Source organism: Balaenoptera physalus, assembly GCF_965194825.1.
Source record: "Balaenoptera physalus genome assembly, chromosome: 8".
Lineage (NCBI taxonomy): Eukaryota > Metazoa > Chordata > Mammalia > Artiodactyla > Balaenopteridae > Balaenoptera > Balaenoptera physalus.
Window position 1 is genome coordinate 86,435,711 of NC_138887.1, and position 25,044 is coordinate 86,460,754.

The following is a 25,044-nucleotide window of genomic DNA, read 5'->3' on the forward strand; positions in this document are numbered from 1 at the left end:
TGACGCACTGCTCCAGAGCTGGAGGTGGGTCCATTCTTTAGAGTGACACCCATGCTTTATGAGCCAGTGCTAGGCTGGGCCAGTAACCTCTGGTCTCCTCATGTGGAACCTCTGCCCAGTGAGTGAGCTGGGGCAAGGGTAATTGATGCCCCAATATTCTTGGCTTGCTATATCTACGATGGAGCCTCTGCCCTATGAGTGGGGTGGGGTGGGGTGGTAGAACGGAGCCCCCAACCTTTTAGCCACTTTTGCCAGGAATTCAGCCTCTGCAACTCAGAACTAATGGAGATGAGAAACACTGGAGGCCTTCACCTCTTGGTCCCTTGATTGTATCAGTATCCCTTGATTGAGATACAGTATCCCTTGATTGAGCGCTGAGGGGAGAAGCAGCCCCATCTTCTTGGCCACAAGTGCCTAGAGGAGAACTTCCATCACACTGAGCAGGGGCAGGTGGGAGGGAGGAAGTGGGCTGTGGCACAAGTGTCACCCACTTTCTCTGTTCTTATCAAGATTTAGTGTTATTCTTTTTTGTTGTTTTTAACATCTTTATTGGAGTAAAATTGCTTTACAATGGTGTGTTAGTTTCTCCTTTATAACACAGTGAATCAGCTATACAGGTACATATATCCCAAAAATATGGAACGCTTCACGAATTTGCGCGTCATCCTTGCACAGGGGCCATGCTAATCTTCTCTGTATCGTTCCAATTTTTAGTATATGTGCTGCCGAAGCGAGCACAAAATTCAGTATTATTCTTGAATAAGTATTTCTTCATTTGCTGTATGCGCTTAAGAAAAATTTCAGACTTTTATACTTTTTAAAAATATGATCCTTACCAGTTATAGTTGTTCCAATTTTGAGCGGTTCCACGCAGCTCCTCGTGCTGCTGTTCTGGGGCAAAACTCTAAAAACACTATTTCTTGACGGTACTTGCATACTTTGCATTCGGAAGGTAGGGGGCTAAGGGTAAAACGTAACTGCTAGGACTTCTAAACTTGAACCACAAAATTACTAACGTCGTGAGGTGTCAGCAAAACTTCCTAAAGATGATATTATTAGAGTCTGTCATAAATTCATCTTCAGTAAAATTTGTTCTTTTCTGAAATCCTAAGACCTCATTATTATCAGAGCAAGAAATTTTACTTCTCTTGCCTTCTATGTGCTTGATTTACAATATCTGTCATCTGAGTTTTGCTGTGGGTACTAGAATATTCTATATTGTGTCTATAAGGTAAGGTAATTGACTTTTAAAATAAAACACCAGAAGCATATATAACTTTCAGGGGTACATCCTGGCTGCATCAAACAGTAAAATCCGGAAGGGATGAGGCGAGGTGTTTACACAGGGAGGTCAGGGACAGGGTCTGAGGGTCTCTGGAACAGAGGGAAGAAAGGAAGCCAAATGTCTGGTAGGAGTGGTTCAAGTGAGACAAGACTGTTGGAAAGGGCTTCCCTGGTGGCACAGTGGTTGAGAATCTGCCTGCTAATGCAGGGGACACGGGTTTGAGCCCTGGTCTGGGAAGATCCCACATGCCACGGAGCGACTAGGCCTATGAGCCACAACTACTGAGCCTGCGCGTCTGGAGCTTGTGCTCCACAACAAGAGAGGCCGCTATAGTGAGAGGCCCGTGCACCGCGATGAAGAGTGGCCCCCGCTTGCCGCAACTAGAGAAAGCCCTTGCACAGAAACAAAGACCCAACACAGCCATAAATAAATAAATAAACAAACCCAAAGTTTAAAAAAAAAAGACTGTTGGAAAATGAGTCAACTGAGGAAAACCCAGAAGCATTAGGAAGAGATGAGAGTGTAGAAATGGGCCAGGTTAGATGAAGAAATAAAGTGGGAGCTGTGACAGCACTCTAGGCCTACTGAAATGTGCGTTCATTATATGAAGGAGGCCACCAAGCTGCTCAAAGCTTCTCTCCAGCAGGACCAGATTACCCAAAGGACAAGTGTTCTTTAACATTTCTTTCTTTCTTTCTTTTTGTTTTTGGTTTAACAAAGGCATTTAAAATAATTCTTAAGGATCTGATCTAACAAACTAAGGACTGGGATATAAGAATGCATTTAATAGAGAATTACACAACTTTATGGATATGTTCCATGTCTCAATATATGTAAATATAGCATCAGTTTACAAAGAACAAAGTTTTCCATCGCCAGAGGTTTTCCAATTATAAGCATTCAAATGCATGGAACATATTTGTTTTTTTTTTTTTTAAATACAGTTTGGCAGATAGCCTCAGAAGTGTTTTAGCCTAAAAAAGATGTTTGGTGGCTTACATGGTGTGACTAAGGCCATCCTCCCAGCACTGGCTTCCTCCTCATTTTGTACAAAATCCCTATGATCTATGAACTCTGCAGCAAAGGCAAATATTATAAACACTACCAGCATCCTCACCTTCCGCATGATCATTTTAATAATGGAGTTTATCTTATTCGAACTTCTTTAAACTCCACTACCATTAAACTGTTTTCCACTAAATCTATGGCATAATTCTATATCATATATTAACACATATATGTGGAATCTAAAAAAATGGTACAGATGAACTGGTCTGCAAGGCAGAAATAGAAACACAGATGTAGAGAACAGACATATGGACACCAAGGGGGGAAAGCCGGGGCAGGGAGTGGGATGAACTGGGAGATTGAGATTGACATATATACACTAATATGTATAAAATAGATAACTAATAAGAACCTGCTGTATAGCACAGGGAACTCTACTTCACTTCGCTGTACAGTAGAAACACAACATTGTAAAACAACTATACCCAAATAAAAGAAAAATTTTAAAAAAAGACCTTTAACATTTTCATATTGAAAACCTAGACACATGTGATTAATGTTGCGACTGCTCAAATTTGGGGATGTATCTCCTCTTTCTGATGCACTTTAAAAGCCAATTTAAAGTTAAAAAAAAATTACTCTCCTTTCTAAAGAATCACACCTTGATTTCTGATTTTCAGCCAGTATTATTTAATTTGTGAATATGCCTATTACTGACCATTTAAACTGTTTGATGAAATAAAAATTCATATTTTAAGGCAAGACAAGAAAACTTTAAACATAAAGTTTTTCTCTGCCCTTTTGGGCTTCTGCCCTCCCCTCTAGCTTGCACTTTGCATCTGCATTATGTGTTAATAAGACCTCCCCAATGGCAGAAATAACTGTTCAACCATGAAGATCAATTTTTCTTCTTCTGGTGCCAGCCACGTAACTCCTTAGAAGATAACATTCTCTTCTCAATCCTGTAAGGCACCCAACACTCGCCTTGTGTGTGTAGATATCTTTGGTGAATTTTATGTACAGTGCCAATATATTATTTCTTTTAAAGAGAGCAATTGGTGAAGAACAAACTGGTCAGACAACCTGGGCTGAACCTAATTGAAATTCTTAGCTTAAATACTTACTAATGATCTTATTAATGTTATTAGCTATCCTACTTCTATTTTGTCTATTTCACAAGATTATTGTTTCTTGCATTACCAAATGCATGACTGAGCCTCAGATAAAATTAATGATGATTAGGAGACTTGAAACAATTGACTAAACATATAGTCCCACAAGATCAAGGATTGAAATAGTGTAACGATAGACAGGGGAAGAAGCAACAAGAGGGAACCATGTCCTGGACCACAACAGACTAGTAAGACAGGCGGTCAAGAGGATTTTTGCTACTGTTAACAAGACCTAGACCAGGAATAATACACTGAGTGGCCCATCAACAAAATCTTCGCCTGTCCTGGGAATAAGCATTCCTAGGACTGTGGGACAAACTGGTCACAAAATGCCCCCCAAACCTTGGTTGAAATTAAGACTGAAAGGGAAAGAATTATAAAATAAAGAATGTTGCCCACCATCCTGTTCTACAATAATCAAGTCATTAGCCACTGCAGTTGCTGACCTACAGTACAGGGTGAAGATAAAGATGAGGTACTCTGTGCTCTGGGAAAACTAGCAGAACTGGCCCTCACAGAGTTAGATATTTTCAGGAGAAAACTTTATGAACCCAATTTCTTGCATCTTCCCATACTTAGAAAAGTACCATTGACTAAGATATCATTACCTCAAGAGCAACAGTAACCTCCTACCAAGATGCTTAATTGCATATACCCATTTGTCAACGGGTATATGCAATATGTATAGTGCGTATACATATTGATATATATATGTGTGTATATATATGTAGATAGATATGTAATATATCACTTACATAATGGCCTCCCCCTTTACCCCTTCAGAACAGTACTCAGAACTCTCTGAGAGACTGTCTCCTGGGTTATAATCCTCAGGTTGGCTCAAATAAAATTTTCCATTTCTTTTTTATTTTTATTTTTTTATTTTATTTTTTTATGATTATGATTTTTTAACATCTTTATTGGAGTGTAATTGTTTTACATTGTTGTGTTAGTTGCAGCTGTATAATAAAGTGAATCGGCTATATGTATACATATCCCCTCCCTCTTGCATCTCCCTCCCACCCTCCCTATCCCACCTCTCTAGGTGGTCACAAAGCACCGAGATGACCTCCCTGTGCTATGCGGCTGCTTCCCACTAGCTATCTATTTTACATTTGGTAGTGTATATATGTCAATGCCACTCTCTGACTTCGTCCCAGCTTACCCTTCCCCCTCCCCGTGTCCTCAAGTCCATTCTCTACATCTGGGTCTTTATTCCTGTCCTGCCACTACGTTCTTCAGAACCACTTTTGTTTTTTTAGATTCTACATATATGTGTTAGAATACAGTATTTGTTTTTCTCTTTCTGACTTACTTCACTCTGTATGACAGACTCTAGGTCCACCCACCTCACTACAAATAATTCAATTTCGTTTCTTTTTATGGCTGAGTAATATTCCATTGTATATATGTGCCACATCTTCTTCATCCATTCATCGGTCGATGGACACTTAAGTGCTGCAATGAACATTGTGGTACATGACTCTTTTTGAATTATGGTTTTCTCAGGGTATATGACCAGTAGTGGGATTGCTGGGTCATATGGTAGTTCTATTTTTAGTTTTTTAAGGAACCTCCATACTGTTCTCCATAGAGGCTGTATCAATTTACATTCCCACCAACAGTGCAAGAGTGTTCCCTTTTCTCCACACCCTCTCCAGTACTTACTGTTTGTAGATTTTTTGATGATGGCCATTCTGACCAGTGTGAGGTGATTCCTCATTGTAGTTTTGATTTGCATTTCTCTAATGATTACTGATGTTGAGCATCCTTTCATGTGTTTGTTGGCAATCTGTATATCTTCTTTGGCGAAATGTCTATTTAGGTCTTCTGCCCATTTTTGGATTGGGTTGTTTGTTTTTTTTGATATTGAGCTGCATGAGCTGCTAGTATATTTTGGAGATTAATCCTTTGTCAGTTGCTTTATTTGAAAATATTTCCTCCCATTCTGAAGGTTGTCTTTTCGTCTTGTTTATGGTTTCCTTTGCCATGCAAAAGCTTTTAAGTTTCGTTAGGTCCCATTTGTTTTTGTTTTTATTTCCATTACTCTAGGAGGTGGGTCAAAAAGGAGCTTGCTGTGATTTATGTCAAACAGTGTTCTGCCTATGTTTTCCTCTAAGAGTTTTATAGAGTCTGGCCTTACATTTAAGTCTTTAATCTTATTTTTGTGTACGGTGTTAGGCAGTGTTCTAATTGCATTCTTTTACATGTAGCTGTGCAGTTTTCCCAGCACCACTTTTTGAAGAGACTGTCTTTTCTCCATTGTATATCCTTGCCTCCTTTGCCATAGATTAGTTGACCACAGGTGCGTGGGTTTATCTCTGGGCTTTCTATCCTGTTCCACTGATCAATATTTCTGTTTTCTGCCAGTACCATATTGTCTTGATTACTGTAGCTTTGTAGTATATTCTGAAGTCAGGGAGCCTGATTCCTCCAGCTCCGTTTTTCTTTCTCAAGATTGCTTTGGCTATTCAGAGTCTTTTTTTTCCCATACAAATTGTGAAATTTTTTGTTCTAGTTCTGTGAAAAATGCCATTGGCAGTTTGATAGGGATTGCATTGAATCTGTAGATTGCTTTCGGTAGTATAGTTATTTTCACAGTGTTGATTCTTCCAATCCAAGAACATGGTATATCTCTCCATCTGTTTGTATCATCTTTAATTTCTTTCATCAGTGTCTTATAGTTTTCTGCTTATACGTCTTTTGTCTCCTTAGGTAGGTTTATTCCTAGGAATTTTATTCTTTTTGTTGCAATGGTAAATGGGAGTATTTCCTTAATTTCTCTTTCAGATTTTTCATCAATAGTGTATAGGAGTGCAAGAGATTGCTGTGCATTAATTTTGTATCCTGCTACTTTACCAAATTCACTGATTAGCTCTAGTAGTTTTCTGGTAGCATCATTAGGATTCTCTATGTACAGTATCATGTCATCTGCAAACAGTAACAGTTTTACTTCTTCTTTTCTGATTTGAATTTCTTTTATTCCTTGTTATTCTCTGATTGCTGTGGTTAAAACTTCCAAAACTATGTTGAATAACAGTGGTGAGAGTGGGCAACCTTGTCCTGTTCCTGATCTTAGTGGAAATGGTTTCAGTTTTTCACCATTGAGAATGATGTTGGCTGTGGGTTTGTCATATATGGCCTTTATTATGTTGAGGTAAGTTCCCTCTATGACTATTTTCTGGAGGGTTTTTATCATAAATGGGTGTTGTATTTTGTCAAAAGCTTTTTCTGCATCTAATGAGATGATCATATGGTTTTTATCCTTCAATTTGTCAATATTGTGTATCACAGTGATTGGTTTGCATATGTTGAAGAATTCTTGCATTCCTGGGATAAACCCCACTTGATCATGGTGTATGATCCTTTAAATGTGCTGCTGGATTCCGTTTGCTAGTATTTGTTGAGGTTTTTTGAATCTATGTTCAACAGTGATATTGGTCTGTAGTATTCTTTTTTTGTGGCTTCTTTGTCTGGTTTTGGTATCAGGGTGATGTTGGCCTCGGAGAATGAGTTTGGGAGTGTTCCTCCCTCTGCTATATTTTGGAAGAGTTTGAGAAGGATAGGTGTTAGCTCTTCTCTGAATGTGTGATAGAATTCGCCTGTGAAGCCATCTGGTCCTGGGCTTTTGTTTGTTGGAATATTTTTAATCACAGTCTCAATTTCAGTGCTTGTGATTGGTCTGTTTATATTTTCTGTTTCTTCCTGGTTCAGTCTCAGAAGGCTGTGCTTTTGTAAGAATTTGTCTATTTCTTCCAGGTTTTCCATTTTATTGGCATATAGTTGCTTGTAGTAATCTCTCATGATCCTTTGTATTTCTGCAGTTTCATTTTTTACTTCTTTTTCACTTCTAATTCTGTTGATTTGAGTCTTATCCCTTTTTTTCCTGATGAGTCTGGCTAATGGTTTATCAATTTTGTTTATCTTCTCAAAGAATCAGCTTTTAGTTTCATTGATCTTTCCTGTTATTTCCTTCATTTCGGTTTCATTTATTTCTGATCTGATCCTTATGATTTCTTTCCTTCTGCTAACTTTGAGGGGTTTTTTGTTCTTCTTTCTCTAATTGCTTCAGGTGTAAGTTTAGGTTATTTATTTGAGATTTTTCTTGTTTCTTGAGGTAGGACTGTATTGCTATAAACTTCCCTCTTTGAACTGCTTTTGCTGCATGCCATAGGTTTTGGGCCATCGTGTTTTCATTGTCAGTTGTTTCTAGGTATTTTCTGATTTCCTGTTTGATTTCTTCAGTGATCTCTTGGTTATGTAGGAGCGTATTGTTTAGCCTCCATGTGTTTGTATTTTTTACAGATCTTTTCCTGTAATTGATATCTAGTTTCACAGCATTGTGGTTGGAAAAGATACTTGATACAATTCCAAGTTTATTGAATTTACCAAGGCTTGATTTGTGGCCCAATACATGATCTATCCTGGAGAATATTCCATGAGCACTTGAGAATAAAGTGTATTCTGTGGTTTTTGGATGGAATGTCCTATAAATATCAATTAAGTCCATCTTGTTTAATGTATCATTTAAAGCTTGTCTCCTTATTTATTTTCATTTTGGTTAATCTGTCCATTGGTTAAAGTGGGGGCTTAAAGTCCCCTACTATGATTGTGTTACTGTCGATTCCCCTTTTATGGCTGTTAGCATTTGCATGTATTGAGGTGCACCTATGTTGGGTGCATAAATATTTACAATTGTTATATCTTCTTGGATTGATCTCTTGATCATTATGTAGTGTCCTTCTTTGTCTCTTGTAATAGTCTTTATTTTAAAGTTTATTTTGTCTGATATGAGAATTGCTACTGCAGCTTTCTTTTGATTTCCATTTGCATGGAATATCTTCTCCCATCCCCTCACTTTCAGTCTGTATGTGTCCCTAGGTCTGAAGTGGGTCTCTTGTAGACAGCATATGTACGGGTCTTGTTTTTGTATCCATTCAGCCACTCTATGTCTTTTGGTTGGAGCATTTAATCCATTTACATTTAAGGTAATTATCAATATGTATGTTCCTATTATCATTTTCTTAATTGTTTTGGGTTTGTTATTGTAGGTCTTTTCCTCCTCTTGTGTCTCCTGCATAGAGAAGTTCCTTTAGCATTTGTTGTACAGCTGGTTTGGTGGTGCTGAATTCTCTTAGCTTTTGCCTGTCTGTAAAGGTTTTAATTTCTCCGTCGAATCTGAATGAGATCTTTGCTGGGTAGAGTAATCTTGGTAGTAGGTTTTTCCCTTTCATCACTTTATGTGATGCCTTTATGTCCTGCCACTCCCTTCTGGCTTGCAGAGTTCCTGCTGAAAGGTCAGCTGTTAACCTTATGGGGATTCCCTTGTATGTTTTTTGTTGCTTTTCCCTTGCTGCTTTTAATATTTTTTCTTTGTATTTAATTTTTTATAGTTTGATTAATATGTGTCTTGGCGAGTTTCTCCTTGGATTTATCCTGTATGGGACTCTCTGCACTTCCTGGACTTGATTATTTCCTTTCCCATATTAGGGGAGTTTTCAACTATAATCTCTTCAAATATTTTCTCAGTCCCTTCCTTTTTCTCTTCTTCTTCTGGGACCCCTATAATTTGAATGTTGGTGCATTTAATGTTGTCCCAGAGTTCTCTGAGACTGTCCTCAATTCTTTTCATTCTTTTTTCTGTATTCTGCTCTGTGGTAGTTATTTGCACTATTTTATCTTCCAGGTCACTTATCTGTTCTTCTGCCTCAGTTATACTGCTATTGATTCCTTCTAGAGAATTTTTAATTTCATTTATTGTGTTGTTCATCATTGTTTGCTTGCTCTTTAGTTCTTCTAGGTCCTTGTTAAATGTTTCTTGTATTGTCTCCATTCTATTTCTGAGATTCTGAATCATCTTTACTATCATTACTCTGAATTCTTTTTCAGGTAGACTGCCTATTTCCTCTTCATTTGTTTGGTCTGGTGGGTTTTTACCTTGCTCCTTCATCTGCTGCGTATTTCTCTGTCTTCTCATTTTGCTTAACTTACTGTGTTTGGGGTCTCCTTTTCGCAGGCTGCAGGTTCATAGTTCCTGTTGTTTTTTGGTGTCTGCCCTCAATGGGTAAGTTTCGCTCAGTGGGTTGTGTAGGCTTCCTGGTGGAGGGGACTAGTGCCTGTGTTCTGGTGGATGAGGCTGGATCTTGTCTTTCTGGTGGGCAGGACCACGTCCAGTGGTGTGTTTTGGGGTGTCTATGAACTTATTATGATTTTAGGCAGCCTTTCTGCTAATGTGTGGGGTTGTGTTCCTGTCTTGCTAGTTGTTCGGCCTGGGGTGTCCAGCACTGGAGCTTGCTGGATGTTGAGTGGGGCTGGGTCTTAGTGTTGAGACCGAGATCTCTGGGAGGGCTCTCACTGATTGATATTACGTGGGGCCGGGAGGTCTCTGGTGTCCGATGTCCTGAACTTGGCTCTCCCACCTCAGAGGCCCCGGCCTGACACCCGGCTGGAGCACCAAGACCCTGTCCGCCACACAGCCAGGTATGTGGGGAGTTTCTTGCCTTTTGGGAAGTCTGAGGTCCTCTGCCAGCATTCAGTAGGTGTTCTGTAGGAGCTGTTCCACATGCAGATGTATTTTTGATATATTTGTGTGGAGGTAGGTGATCTCCATGTCTTACTCCTCTGCCATCTTGAAGGTCCTCTCCATTTCTTTTTTAGATTGACAGTTTTTTCGTTGACACACTTAACTCTTAAAGGATGCAATATTGACAACATGGAGGATTAATCAAAGGGTCTAACTACAGGCTTAACCTTCCGAAGATCATGTCCTCGAGATCTTTGAACAGGTAACCCTATCCACTGGGATGCCTACTTTCTAACATGTAAAAGGTATGGTAAGTATGAGCAAATGATCTTGTGATTTTAACTGCTGGTCTACAGATCTGCTATTTCAAAGTTTTGGCAAGGCTTTTATGTCTTCTTTAAAGAATTGGTTAGCCTATGGCTAACAGTTATTGAGAAAATATGACTGAAGTAATACATAGTAAGTCATGGAACGTCAAACTAAGGAACATAAGAGACATCTGAAGTTGTTTACTTTCATCGAGTCTCAACCAGAAAAGAAATTTATTGACCAGAAATGAGAGATGAAGAGGGACCACTGGCATATAGTGAAAGCTGGATGAGACCATTCAGAGAGAATTACCATTTCTTTTTTAACAAAGGAGAATTTTCACCTTAAAGTTTCCATCTTTATTTCGGATTTGGGATATCAACATTTCAGTGGCATACACTGAGGATTATGTCAAGGTTAAAAAGGTTGTTTGTCTGTTTGCTTTCTACTGTACCTATTATTACTTACTTGCAATTTTTTCAGGACATGAAGCATATAGTAAACCACTGATTCTTTTAATTTACTGAAATACTTGCTATAAACGGCAAGTTTTTTCTACGCAGCAAATCTTCCAAACAGTATTGCCAGTGATTATATCTAAATTAGCAAAATATAAGTAATTTAGAGAATAAAATTAGGTTCTAATCACTACTTCCATTAGCTTATAATTTGGGTTTGAATTTGCGTGTTTTTTTTTTAAAGTACTGCATGCAGCTTTACAGATATCTTAAAGCATTTTTTCATATCATATCTTGAACTATATCTTTTTTGTTCACTGTCATTAAAAGAGAATGGTTTAAAGGAAATTAAAAAGGTGTGACAACTGCATGCAACACAGCTTGAGTTTCTTTTGTTATAAAGGACATTGAGAAAATTGCCAAAATCTGAATGAGATCTACAGATTAGATAAGAGTGTTATATCAATGTTACCTTACTGATTTTGATCACTGTACTGTGGTTATGTTGCCATGCCATGGAGTAAGCAGGGGTAGAGAGGAATGATTCCTGCAATTTGTTCTCAAACAGTTCAAGTGGGGAAAAAATGTATATGAGTGTGGTATATATGTATGTACAAGTATATATATGTATATGTGTCTGTATGTGTAGGTATATACATATATATATAAACATCAGGGGCATTAATGCAACCCTTAAGAATTATACCAATTCAGTAATATTAAATTACTATATAAAGAGTCTATATAATATACACACATATATAATTATACACACATATATACATATATATATAAAGCATGTGTGTGTGTGTGCACAGAAAGAGAAAGAGAGAGGATAAGCAACTATAGTAAAATGTTAACCTTTGTGAAATTAGGAATTCTTTGTACTATTCTTGCAACTTTTCTGAAAGTAACATTAATTGAAAATTAAAATCTCTAAAAGAATAAAAAAGAGAGCATGGTTTAATAATTACGAAATTCCAAAAGTGAGCAAAAAGACCACACACTATATGTCTAGCCAATAGGTGGTGCCAATAAGTACCAGTTTTCTTTAAACAATATTAGAAAGCAAAGTTTCTGAAGGCGGTGTTCAAAAATCAGGAGCATTGGACTTCCCTAGTCGCACAGTGGTTAAGAATCCACTTGCCAATGGAGAGAACATGGGTTCGAGCCCTGGTCTGGGAAGATCCCACATGCCGCAGAGCAACTAAGCCTGTGTGCAACTACTGAGCCGGCGCTCTAGAGCCCGCGAGCCACAACTACTGAGCCCACACGCCACAACTACTGAAGGCCGTGAGCCTAGAGCCTGTGCTCTACAACAAGAGAAGCCACCGCAATGAGAAGCCCACGCACTGCAACCAAGAGTAGCCCACACTCACCGCAACTAGAGAAAGTCTGTGCTCAGCAACAAAGACCCAACACAGCCAAAAATAAATAAATGAATAAATAAATTTACTAAAAAAAAAATCAGGAGCATTGACACAATCTTTAAGAATTACACCAGTTCAATACTGTTGAATTAAACGACCACCTGACTATGTGAAGACAGGATGCTCAATCCCCCAAATGCAATCTAACTCTCTCAAAAGCCTCCTTTCACCTCAGCTAAATAAAGAACACTGTTCGCTTCCTCCACAGAGTTAAACTGCCCTCCTTGTATGTGTGGGCTCCTTATCTAGGTAACTCCTTTTAACCTTCCGTGGGGGTTAAAATGTACAGTCTCGGCAGGAATGAAACCACAACACTCATGTTGCTAAGGCAAAAAGCAGATTGTAGAAATTGACCTGATTAGCAAATATGATTTCTGCTAGTTGTAAGTTACATGTGCAAACTACAGGAAATAGGATTTCATAAACACACAGATAATATGAAAAGATTCTGAATTTTCTCTTAGTACATACTGAACAGGAGCCAAGGATTTTTAAACAATTTTTTCAAGTTGCAGAACTGAATATGTCTCAGTAAATCATACCGGCTCAGTCTTATTTCACATTCCTAGAATTTGATTGCTAACGTCTATCAGAGGTGATGTTTACAATAACAATTTGCTGGACAAACCTAAACCAGGCTCATTTTAATGACTATTTTTAGAATTTCAAACTCTCACAATATGATTTTTGGATTTTAAAATTCCCACAGAGTACAACTTTGGAAATTTCGAATTACCGAACGTAACTAAATCTAACCATACAGATATGTTAATTCAATTATATTTTTATCTTTAAAAATTAAACGAATCACTTGAAATTTTCTCCCAGTTTCTAAACCCAATAAAGATAGTGGTTAATGTACCTTTGCTACATAAGTCTTAGGTTAGAGGGAAAAAACCCAGTTATCTAGACAAATCCTTTTATCTATTAAAAAGACAAGATTACAACTCCAAGAGATAGGAGGACATCAATGAAGCATAAAAGGCCTGGAAATTAGGTGGTAGAATTTGATTCTAAAACTAATTTCAAAGTTGTTATGTTTTTCTTTTTTTAGTACAATGACCAAGGAACAGCAGGAGGAAAGCAGGGAAAAAACAATACTTTGTTGAGTGAACTCAATTCTCTTGAAAATTCTCTTTGACTGCACTGCTTCCATTTAATCGACTACTCCATGGTCCAAGGAGAAAAAGTCAACGTATCTTACCACTGTGATAGTTTAAACATCAGGCACCCCAATTTCCAACTTCAATTTTGCATACCCTTGCTTCCCCCTTAAGTAAGCCATCAGATGCCTCCCTTTCAATAATAAAGCCGAGCAGCTCCTAAAACCCTATCTGCTGTTTTTATAACTGCCTTCCCTCAAGACAGGTGACAACAGAAAAATGACCCACCAAGACTGAAGAGTGGAAACTTAAATGGAAAGAGTAAAGGGCTAATTTATTAATTTTTAAAAGTTTCTTTCTGAGCTTTCTCTCTCTGGAGCAGTATTTTGGAGTGATGAAACTTAGGGCTGGGTTTGCCTTGCCTTGAGAGAGCTAGAAGGGACCAGGAGGAGACCAAAGGAATAGAAGGCAGGTAGATGCTGGCTGCATGCAGCTGGCTGGAACTCAGGCTTGAAAGGAGGAGGATGGAGAGGGGTGGGTCTTAAGGACAGGAGAGCAGATGGGGCTTTGCAGTAAAAGCCAAGTATAAAGGGTATACATTTGGCTGCCGAGAAATCTAAGCATCAAACGGAGGACTGATTCTGCCAAATGGAGAGGAAACCTGGTAGACAGGGCTCTACAGTCTAATGGTTTCTTTTACTCTTTCCAAAGATGCAACAAGTAGTTTTTCATTTCAGTACAATGGCTGCAAACCCAACAGGTAACACCCAGGGAATAACATGGCTTGGATCTCACTTTCTGGTAGCCTCACACAGGATTCCAAGAAGAATAAGTGGTCAGTTGGTCAATAAAAGTGACAAAGCACGTGGAACATATGGAGCATGTCTAAGCACTCGGAGAACTTCCCAAGGAAATAGAATGTGCTGCCCTTCCTTCCTGGAGTTGATCTATGTAATCAGAAGGAAGACCTGGGAAGAGATGTTAGCAGTCAACTGAGCACAGATGAGATGTTAGAAACAAAGAGTAGGAAGGGTCAGTTCAATGATTCAAACTATCAATAAACCAGCTGCATTATTCTCAAAGTCTCCATTTAGAAGATCAAATCAGGATCCATTCTGAGAAAATGAAACAAGGTGACTTGACTAAAGAGGAAGGGGTAGAATATTCTAGATGATTACTCCAAAGTGGGTAAAAAATAATAATATTTAACACTGAATAGACACTTATTATGTATCAAGTGCTGTGCTACATGCTTTGCATATGTTTTCTCTTTTAATCCTTCCAATAACCCTTAGAGGAAGACACTACTATTATCCCAGTAAAACTTGATTCAAACTTAGGACATTCCACTTCCAGAGGCAAGGCTCTTGGGGCTATACTCTCTAAGACATGACTCTCATCTGTAAGTAGAGAGAAATTTATGCTTTGGCTTGACTGGTATCCTGATCTCATAGGATACAGGGTCAGTTATGTCAAAGGAATCTATATGGACGTATAAATCAAAGCCCATCATTGAGTACTTCACCATGATTCAAGAGGCAACTGGGTATCACCTCAGCCTGGACAATGATATATTCAAATGACCCAATAACAGAAGGATTTTAAGGCATATCGGAAAGAGGAAAGGCTTGGGAGTTGACAAGGAGTTTGGAAAGAAGTATATTGGAGCAGGCCAACACACCCTGCTTAGTCAAGACTGAATCAATGATGGTAAGGAGGGAAGGGAATATATGGGAAAAGTCAGAAGGTCAGGGTTAGTTTTATATTTATTTATTCACATAGGAGGCAAATGCAAGCAAATTAAGAGTAATGGGACTCTTGGGGAGAAAGAAAAAGATATACAATGGTTATAGACTTCTCCGCCCAAAGTTAGTGGGCAGAAGGAAAGGAGCAAGGCATAATGAATGTGTGTGAGGCATCAAAAGAACTCAAAAAGAAAATTCTTTAAATCAAGTCTAGAGCAGCACTGCCTAACAGAACTATGATATGAGCCACCTATGAAATTAAACATTTTCTAGTAGCCACATTAAAAAGTAGAAAGAAACAAAATTAACTTCAGTAATATATTTTATTTAAACCAATATATCCACAATGTTATCTCTGAACATATAACCAACATAAAAATTATTAAGGGGATGTTTTATATTCATTTTATATGTATCAAGTCTTCAAAATCGAGTATGTATTTTATGATTACTGCACGCCTCAATCCCAGTGCTGTACTAGCCTGTCTAATGCTCAATAGCCACAGGTGCCTGGTGCCTATCAAAGTGGACAGCACAGGTACAGAATACAGTTCATGATATAGTTCACGGTATCAAGAAACACCAAAAGGTCTGAACAAAACTAATGGATTTGGCTAGAAGTTTGCCAATGAATTTGGCAAGGTAAGTTTTTAAAAAGCAGCAGCCCTACCATCTTATTGAAGGTACATTTAAAATAAATCATTTGGTCCCTACACAGTAAGCACTACTTTAATTCTTTCACAGAAAAAGTGAAGACAAGTGTACATAGCAGTTTATGAAGTATTCGTATTATTTCATGTTATAGTCACTACTAAAATCTCCTGGTCCTTCAGAGACTCTTCTGCCTTCAACAGTAAGTGCAAGTCTTTTGTTTATTTAGTGGTAGATGTAGGACTTCGTGTGAATCAAAGAAAAGCCAAGTCACCTCCCCAGCTCTTGGGAGAGGGAAGAAAAAACTGACCTCACCATTCACTGCGGCCTGAAGCGCTGCCACGGGTGAGCTGTGGATACTTATGGCTCTCATGGGACCGAACCACAAAGTTTCTGTCTGCAGTTACTTTTTCTTTGTGGGTTGTTTTGGCCTGGCAAGATGTGCACAGGTCTGAAAAAAAGGTGGTCTAAATTTAAATTCAGGTTCTTCTAATTGCCAGGCAAGTGGGACTATCACACAAATACCCATATTCAGGGGACTTTAAAAATCAGCCACAAAAAGCAATGCATTCAGTTCAAATACCAGCTAATTTGATTTGAGGTTTCTTTATGTAATTAAAGCACACAACTGCATAGTTTATTTTGTTTCAACATGGGTTTGAAGGTGGGATAGGGAGCAAACAATATTCATCAAGTTTTTGTCTACTGATCAAACTTTAAGACATCACTCTATATACTATATAATCTAGATATGCTATATAATACAATCTATAGTATATTACTAGTATAAGACTACGTGACACATAATGTATTATATATAACTTATAATGCTATATTACATTTCAGTTCCTGCTGGACAGGCATGCATACGTTTTTCTATACATAAAACTGCAGCTATAGGCAGTGAAGCATGTTTTCCCTGGACCCTACTGACAAAAATTCCTGTTTATCAAACCCATTCCACACAACAGTCATGAAACCAGGCATATTAGTCCTTTGGTTTTTAGCAGTCAGTAACAACTTGGAGGTCCCAAGACTTGGTACTATAGAACAAATTCAGATACTCTACCTTGATTCAAACCAGAACAGAATATATTTTTTAGAGTTACAGCTACAAGCCTATCATAGAAAAAGGAGACATACCAGAATGCTGACTGAGCATTTTTAGGAAGTAGAGAAAAAAACAAAGGGCTGATTGTTTCCTTCTTCAGAGACAAGTAAAAGAAAGCACCTGAAATGAAAAGTGTAGGGACTCAGCCAGACCTATTTACTCACCTGCATTGGAGCCAGTCAAATTATAACGCGCATTCAACTTCTTGATGATGTTCTCGTGGATTTGGTACCACTCACTCTCTGTATTACACCTATGAAAACATGACCACTCTGTTAAGTTTTGATGATGCATGAGATGACCTTACTAGCACACCTGCCCTTTTTGTTATACCCACTATAATGTACTTCCTTAAACCTCCTTGGAGATCTCAACAACCCACTGCAAGTGACTGTCAGTTTTGGCATAGTTGCCTCAAGATGAGCAGGAATGACCATTTCCAGTAATGCATGACCAACTACTTCATGCCAGAAGTGGCTGGGATGAAGAATGCAGATTATGAGAGCTTCCCATCCCCCCAGTCTCAGAGAACAATGCATACACTGGAAGGAAGTACAGACTAAGAGTCTGACTCCCTGGATTCGAATCCTCACTATTAACTGAGTTAATGTTCTTATGTTATGTTCTTTGGGGAGTTATTTACTCTCTCTGTGCCTTGATTTGTTCATCTGTGAAACAGGGGTAAAACACTAGAACACTAAACAAGCTTGGGCTTAGGATAATGCCTGGCGTATAGTAAATGCTCAAAAAATGTTAATTCTCATTAGCGAGTCTCCACCTATTATATCATGACCAAGTTGACTAGCATCAAAATGCAACTAATCAAGCAAAATGCAACTGAGGTTAACACAACTGGCACTGGCAAAAGGCTGGCAGGATTGACCGAAGGGTAATTAAGGTAACCCTTCCAGATTTTCCACTAGGTCAAAAGGCATCTCTCCATCTTCTCACTCTGACAACCATCTGTACCTTGGTCTTTCAGCTCTTGTCAGTCACTGACTCATGCTATCTTTGTGTACATGGTACGTTCACCTAGGAGACACTGAAGGTTCCTGAGGATTGGATCTAGGACTGGTAGATATCTGTGTTGCCCTGAGTACTTTGAACACTGTGGGTGCTTAAAAAATACCAGCTGCATGAATGACTGGATGGATCTCCCTCTGACTGGTAACTCCTGATGGTTCGTAAATACCTGGGTCTGCTATCTCCTTACTGCTGGGCCTCCCCCAGTTAGGCTAGGGAAAGCCTCCCTTATCTGGACATGTTTGTGAATTCACTACTATCTCTTATTAGCCACAAAGGCTCCCTCCCAAGAGTCCGGAATATCAAAGATTCTATACACTATCAATCAAAATGTTCCAGAGTATAGAGTCCTTTTCCTCGCAATCTTGTTTTGACTGCCTAGCATCCTTCCTGGAACAGATTTGTAATTTGCTGAACTGGAATTTTTACGGGATCTCTCTTGCAGCAAGAACAACCCTAAACCTTATTTGATACTTATGAAAAAACAGACAATAACAACCACAAAGAGCAGTACAATTTATTTTTATGGGAGTGAGTGTCTACCACAGAACTGGAATTTATGTGTCTTCCTTTGCTGGTTGCATAATCAAAGGGGATGCATGGAACTTCGGGTCCCTCAGTTTTCCCAGTAGCGAGATAACTCTAACACTTGCTACCCACACCTGGAAAGATCACTCTAAGAAACATTGAGACTGTGCTTGTAAGGAATTTTAGTTTCCTTGAAAAGCAATGCCACCTAACAGCATCATTGTCACGTCACTAGACAGTGGTGTGAAATAACACCAGGAAACATACAACCTCGTAACATGAGAGCTCAGGTTCTGAGTCAGACAGTCCTGACTTCACATCTGGTTCCTGTTCTGATTAGCCAGATGACTTTGGGTGTTATTTAGCCTCTCTCTTCCCTTATATGGAAACGGAGCCAACAGCAACTGCTTCATGGGTTTGTCATGAGGATAAAGTGACATGACACATGCAAAGTGCTTAACACGGTTCCTTGCATGTAGTTAGCACAAAGTAAATGGTGGCTATTATCATTAGTATTATTGCAATTAAATTACGCTTTACGAACACCAGTAGAGTTTAGAAAGGGGATTATCATGGATTTAAGCCCGATCATATGATAAAAAGAGTAGCGTGCTTTACCACCCACTAGTTTCACCAGAAGTTTTCAAGTTTAAAATCAAGGTCACAGATTTTATTGCTCTTAAAAGAGATAAAGAGAGTTTCCAGTCCTAAACCACAGGCTGTAAGCAAATCTCTGTCAACTAATTAGCAAATGTGTGGCACGGGTCCCAGGGGCACTGGGTAGAGGATGGATAAATCCATGAAACCCTGCAGCTGTGGTCAAAAAGCAATTTGAAGTATATGTCCCACAGGCAGTGCGCCACGTGCGTTCCCGCCACATATGGAAAAACTATTGGCACACGTTGGATACACTGACTCAACAGCCGGAACAGAAAGCTAAAGCAAGCTCACTCACAGAGGAGGTCAGCAGTGTGGTCCTCAAATCGGGAATGTGGAACGCAGATACCCCATCCTTCAACCCCCCATGGGTCTGCTCTGAGGATGTCACTGTGTGTCAACTCTCAATTTTCAGTCCTGTCGGGAGGTGCTCAGGGTGGGGTGATCCAAAACCATGTGCATTTTTAAACACTTAGGATTTGGAATACATTCAGTGATTTTCTTAGTGGAGTGTTTGAGCTGAACTGTGTCTGCTCCCACCGACCCTCAAAAGATGATGTAAGTCCTAACCCACATTCTGAGGACCTTATTTGGAAATAGGGTCTTCACACAGTTAATAAAGTTAAAATTAGGTCGTTAGGGTGGGCCCTAACCCAATATAACTGTGTCCTTATAAAAAGGGGAAATTTGGACACCGAAACAGACGCACAAGCAGGGAGAGAGCCATGTGGTGATGAAGGCAGAGATCAGGTGATGCATCTACAAGTCACCGGAAACTAGGAGAGAGAGGCAGGGAACAGATTTCCCCCTCACAGCCCTCAGGAGGAATCAATGTAGTCAACACCTTGATCCAGGATTTGTGGCTTCCATTATCGTGAGACAATAAATTCCTGTGGTTTAAGCCTCACTGTTTATGGTGCTTTGTTAGGGCAGCCCTAGCAAACTAATAATACATGGAGTAAGAGGGAAATCACCTGACCTGAACTTCCTTTTCCTAATTCTAATTAATTTATATTAAAAACGATTTCCATTTTCCAAGGACAAATGAACTCTCTGAGGGTAAAGATATGTTAGGCTTTAAATTCATGGGAGGTACTCTATGCAGTAGATGGTCCACCCAACTGATAAACTGTCTGTATTTTCTGGTTCTTGATTTCATAATTCCTCTGACAGGCAAATGTTGATTTGTGGGCTCACTTGTAGTGAACCTACAGATTATTGAGTTTTTGAGGAATGAACGCAACCCATCCCTGGCTCTTCCATTACCCATGAAAAGCAGGATTCGCCACGTAGGGTCCCCATGTACCTCTGCGCCCACCCCAGCCCCCAGAGCGTGCAAGCTTCTTACATGTACACTTTCAGGATGAGGTCATCTTTTGTCTCTCCTGTCAGCAGGTCAGCAATGCTAAGAACCGCACAGCCAAAGGGTCGCCGGTACTGAACACTACAGGCATTCTTTTTTTCTCCTGCCCCCATCCGACCTGTTCAATTAAGAAGCACATATGGCCCAAGGAGCCATTTGATTAATCCACCTTAAATAGAGACACATATAGTTATAAAATAGGCCATATGAAATGTAACTGGGTGATGGAAAAGACACAGCTTTGGGGCAACTGAAGATGTTGCTTCGGCTCTGGACTCTCCCCTCCAACCACCTAGCATGCCCAAGGTCACGCAGCGTGAACTCTGGCCATCAGCTGTTATCTATAAAACATGAAGATGGGAGCTGAGCCTAAGTCTGGGTATCTTCCCCCAGGCATTCATGAAGGCATCCCGGGAGGCTCACATCAAAAAAGGCAGTAGTGGTGCCTATCTCATTTTCTACTTTTTAAAACTGCCATATTTAAAAACCATTTCAAATATTTCACCTTTGAGAGGAAGCAGTTTGAGATTCCCTGAAGGTATAGAGAGTAAGCACAGGTGATCAAATGAGCACGCTCTTTCCTGACTCCGTACCCAGGCTGAAATCTCCAGGGATGGCTTTTACTCTGACACAGTTTCAGCTTGTTTAAATTGTTAGACATTTTTAAATGTGTGGTTGAGATACTGTTTTAATTTATCATTGCATTTAATTACCAATGGGTTATTTTGAAGACTGAAAGCAAAAAGCACACTGGAGCTGTAATATAGCAAGTTAATGTGAGGAAAAATAATGAAAAAAGTCTGTAAGTCTGTTTCCAGACGCTTGGTAACGGATCCATAAGCTGTTTCCATCTGAGTGAAATTCTCCTACAGCACATCTGCATGACTCTAGCACTCCCCAAATCCAATGTTAAATAGAAAAAAAAAAAAGGAATGGCAACATCCAATTTGGCTTTCATTCTTCAGTAATAAAGGAGAATTGCCTCTGCAGTATAGCATCTTCAGAGAAATGCTTATAAATAAAAGCTGGAATACCACTTAAGGTGATAAAAAGCACAGAAGATACCAGTAAAAAGAGGACCTCTGAAATAACGGATTTTTCCCTATCGAAGTCCCTTTTGAACGACTGATGTGTGACAGCCTTGAAACATACTTTCTTGGATGATGTCTTGTCATCATTGATATATTATTAATATACTGGTTAAAAGGCCTAAGGATAATACGAATGATGAGCTAAAATGGATTCATATACTAGACCGGATACTATAAGAAGAGCCTAGAGGGCTCTTCTGAGGTCAGGAGCTGGCGTTTACTACGTGACATGCATGCTTTTGGTGGGTCATTAGGTATTACCATGTAGGTAAAGGCTTACTAATAGGGTTAATACGTAAACTTGACTACTGTGAATTTAAGAATAGTAAGTAAAATAAGAATAATAAATGTAATGAAGGTTGTAGTAGAACTAACGATTATTAGGGCTAGCGTTGCTCCTCCGATTAAATGAGTTAGTAGGTGCCCGGCTGTAATATTAGCTGTTAGTCATACAGCTAGAGCTATTGGTTGGATGAATATGCTGAGAGCTCCGATAATTACTAATATACCGATAAGAGGGATGGGTGTTCCTGGCGGTAGAAAATAGGTTAGAGATGCTTTTGTTTTATGGTGAAAGCCAGGAATGACTGTTCGTGTTCAGACAGGGATAGCCATTCCTAAATTTATTGAAAGGCGTGGTGGGTGTAAATGAATGGTGGTGAAAGACCAACTAAGTTTGTTGAGCTGATAAGTAAATGATGTAAGTATTAATGTTCAAGTCTGTCCTTCAGAGTTATGAATGGCCATTGTTTTGATGTAAGTTGAACTAATCACTGCTGAATAGAAATCATACAGTTGTTATTCACGAATCCGGCGTGGGGAAACTATTTATTTCTCTTTGTTTCCTCCTCTTCTTTCCAATCAAAGATCAGGGCTTAAATTCTGAGGCAGGTGCTATTACTTCCTGCTCTCTTTAGCCAGTGAGGGTCAGCGTGCCCTTTTCCCATTAAACAGTACGAGGAATACTCTAGAAAAAGTAAGAAGTATCTGTCCCTGATGGACAAGAATCTTCCACTCCTTAATTTCACTGCAGCAGACTAAGTCTTAATCTTTCTTAGAGTTTCTTACCTTCAATCTTATGGAGTGATCATCAGACAAGTTTTTGTAGTAATGTCAATAAAGAATTAATTTGACCGAAGCTCAGGGAAGGAGGGTAGATAATTTCTATTCAACATTCATTCTGATGACTTAATGATCATAAAAATCTTAGTAAAAAATAGAAAATCAAATGCCAGGTATTTGAAAGGCAGCCCTGCGATGGGTAATACTGTGAAGTGGTTTCCTCAGCTGTATCCTGGGAGTGAAGGACAGAGTTGCCCAGGCCATGGGCAAGCAGGGCATGTGGTCACTCTACCGTGTGTGTTTCTACCAGCAAAAACCTATAGATACCTTTTAAAAAGTTCTGAAAGCTAAAGTGGTTTACTTTTTTTTCTCAATGCTGTAGAAGATTATATTCAAATTTTAGCAATGTTTACATGAAGATATCCAAAACCACATTTTACATTAACAATTGCTATTATAAATTTGAATAAATTTTTAAAAAACACAAAGAGTTACATAAACTGCACCCCTGCCATCCTGGGAACAGAGGCTTTATCTCATAAATACACAGCAACACGCATTACAACTTTTCCAACGTTTTAAAAGATTCTTTCCAATTTCCACCCCACCCCATACTCATCTATAAAAAGAAAATTAAAACAAAACCAAAAACCATTTACTTTTTTATTTATTTCTATTGTCCCTCAAATATAAAAACAGGATAAAATGAAATGGGTTTTCAGAACAGATTTTTATGAGAAAGTATACTTAGAAAATCTATGTTGAAATGACATGTTTTATAGTCTCTCTCAATGCACAATGTGGTTATCATGTGCATAAAATAAAAAACTATAAAAATAAAGATCACTGTGCAGGACCGCATGGTGAGATACCACTATCCTGCAGAAGTATCCCCAGCAAGTCATGTAGCACAGTTAATGAGGAAGTGGGAACCAATTGCCAGTATCGGCTGGTTAGCTGTAATAGAAAAATGATGTAGGCTACACCATGTAGTTCCTCTGCCATAAAATGCCTGCTTTTAGACGCCTTATATGCGTAAAAACTAGTGACCACATTTTGGCTCTGATGTGCAAGTTCACTGTAGAACACTCAAAGTGTGTTCTGCAAGACGTTAATAAATGTTACATCATATAAATGTTTCCACAGTCAAATCAAATTTGGAGAAAGCAAGGGTCAACAAAGTTAGAGAAGCATTTTTATATTTCTCTGTAGGACTTCTCAGACCCTTTAATAAGCTGATGAAATTATACAAGTGAAAAATATATACAAAGTTTTCAGTATTTCATAACCCTTTTCTTATAGCACTTTCTGTAATAATGCTCTGTAGCCTTCTGCACTTTGGAAAATGCCAATTGGTTCCATAAACTTGTAGGAAATCCAGCTCCTAGAAGTTTAATTTATGCTGTTAATAGAAATTAGAATAAAAAAAAAACAAATACCAAGTGTTTGAATCAAATATGTTTAGAGAGTCCAATAAAACAAAATGAAACACAACAAACTAACTAATGACTTATACGGAAAGAGAACAAAATCTATTTATGGTGATGTGAAAGTCTGGGGAGACCAGGGAACAATTCCCAAATTCTGTACTTACTGGACTCAAATGTGGCCTTGACTTCTTTCTGATCTAGACATCACATAAATCACAACTACATAGAGACCTCTCAGTAATTCTCCCTGTCGTGCTCCTGTCACACCAAGTATCATACCTACCGATTCGGATGATGTGCACGGTAATGTAGATGTCCCTTCTTAGCTCACTGCTACCCAAATCCTACCAAAAAACAAAGTCTGGTCATTTTAGAACTCATAATTTATGCAGAAGCATTTAAAAGGCATACATAGCACATAATCTTCACAAATAACAGAAGAAAGACAAAGATAAACATAGACATTCTTAATGGAATTTCTGTAGCAGAAGCATGAAGTTCAAATCCTGTTCTAAAATACCACTACAATCAACTTTACTGTAAGCCTATGATGTCAAATAAGACTTAAAAGGAAAGCCCATTCTTATTTCAGTCTCTCACTCACTCATTCTTTAAACACTTATTAAGTACATACTAAATACCACCTGCCATACTGAGCCCTATCATCATTGGGCTTTGGCCATAGTGTGACAGGCTCTAATACACACTAAGGGACAAAGGTGTGACTGTGAATGCTGGTATTCAGATTTTGGGGCACTACTGTAATTTATGTGTTATTTACAAAGTTTAAGCAAATCTACTATATTCTCTCACAATAACTTATTTCTCTTAAATAAGATAAAGTACTTAAGAAAGAATCTGCCACCTGGATAGAACAAGATCCACTTACCACAAAGAGAGAGCACTGTCGTTCTGGTTTATCTGGGGCTTTGGGAAGCCCATTTCTATTCAGTCTCAAGAAAAATCTCTCACTACAAAAGAAAAGAAGTTTAATATTTTGAAAATTATTTAATATGTAAGGACTCATTACTTTTCTAGCTGCTCTTCATCCTAAGAGTTAAACTCAAAACTTACTAGGTCTCTCATTTGACATCA

General features: G+C 38.7%; 1 protein-coding gene across 3 annotated transcripts in view; it reads right to left on the reverse strand.

Annotated features, from left to right (window-relative positions):
* The window catches only part of DOCK4 (dedicator of cytokinesis 4), a 490,817-nt gene that overhangs the window by 208,342 nt on the left and 257,431 nt on the right, over window positions 1-25,044 (reverse strand). For all 3 annotated transcript variants that reach the window (XR_014266607.1, XM_082472224.1, XM_082472223.1), the window contains exons 9-12: window positions 24,839-24,920; window positions 24,233-24,293; window positions 20,352-20,484; window positions 16,960-17,048 (exon numbers count right to left, since the gene is read on the reverse strand). Coding sequence is in view for 2 of the 3 variants with exons in the window: in XM_082472224.1 (XP_082328350.1) it covers window positions 16,960-17,048; window positions 20,352-20,484; window positions 24,233-24,293; window positions 24,839-24,920 (365 nt within the window). In the remaining variant the exon portion in view is untranslated. The remainder of the gene's footprint in view (window positions 1-16,959; window positions 17,049-20,351; window positions 20,485-24,232; window positions 24,294-24,838; window positions 24,921-25,044) is intronic.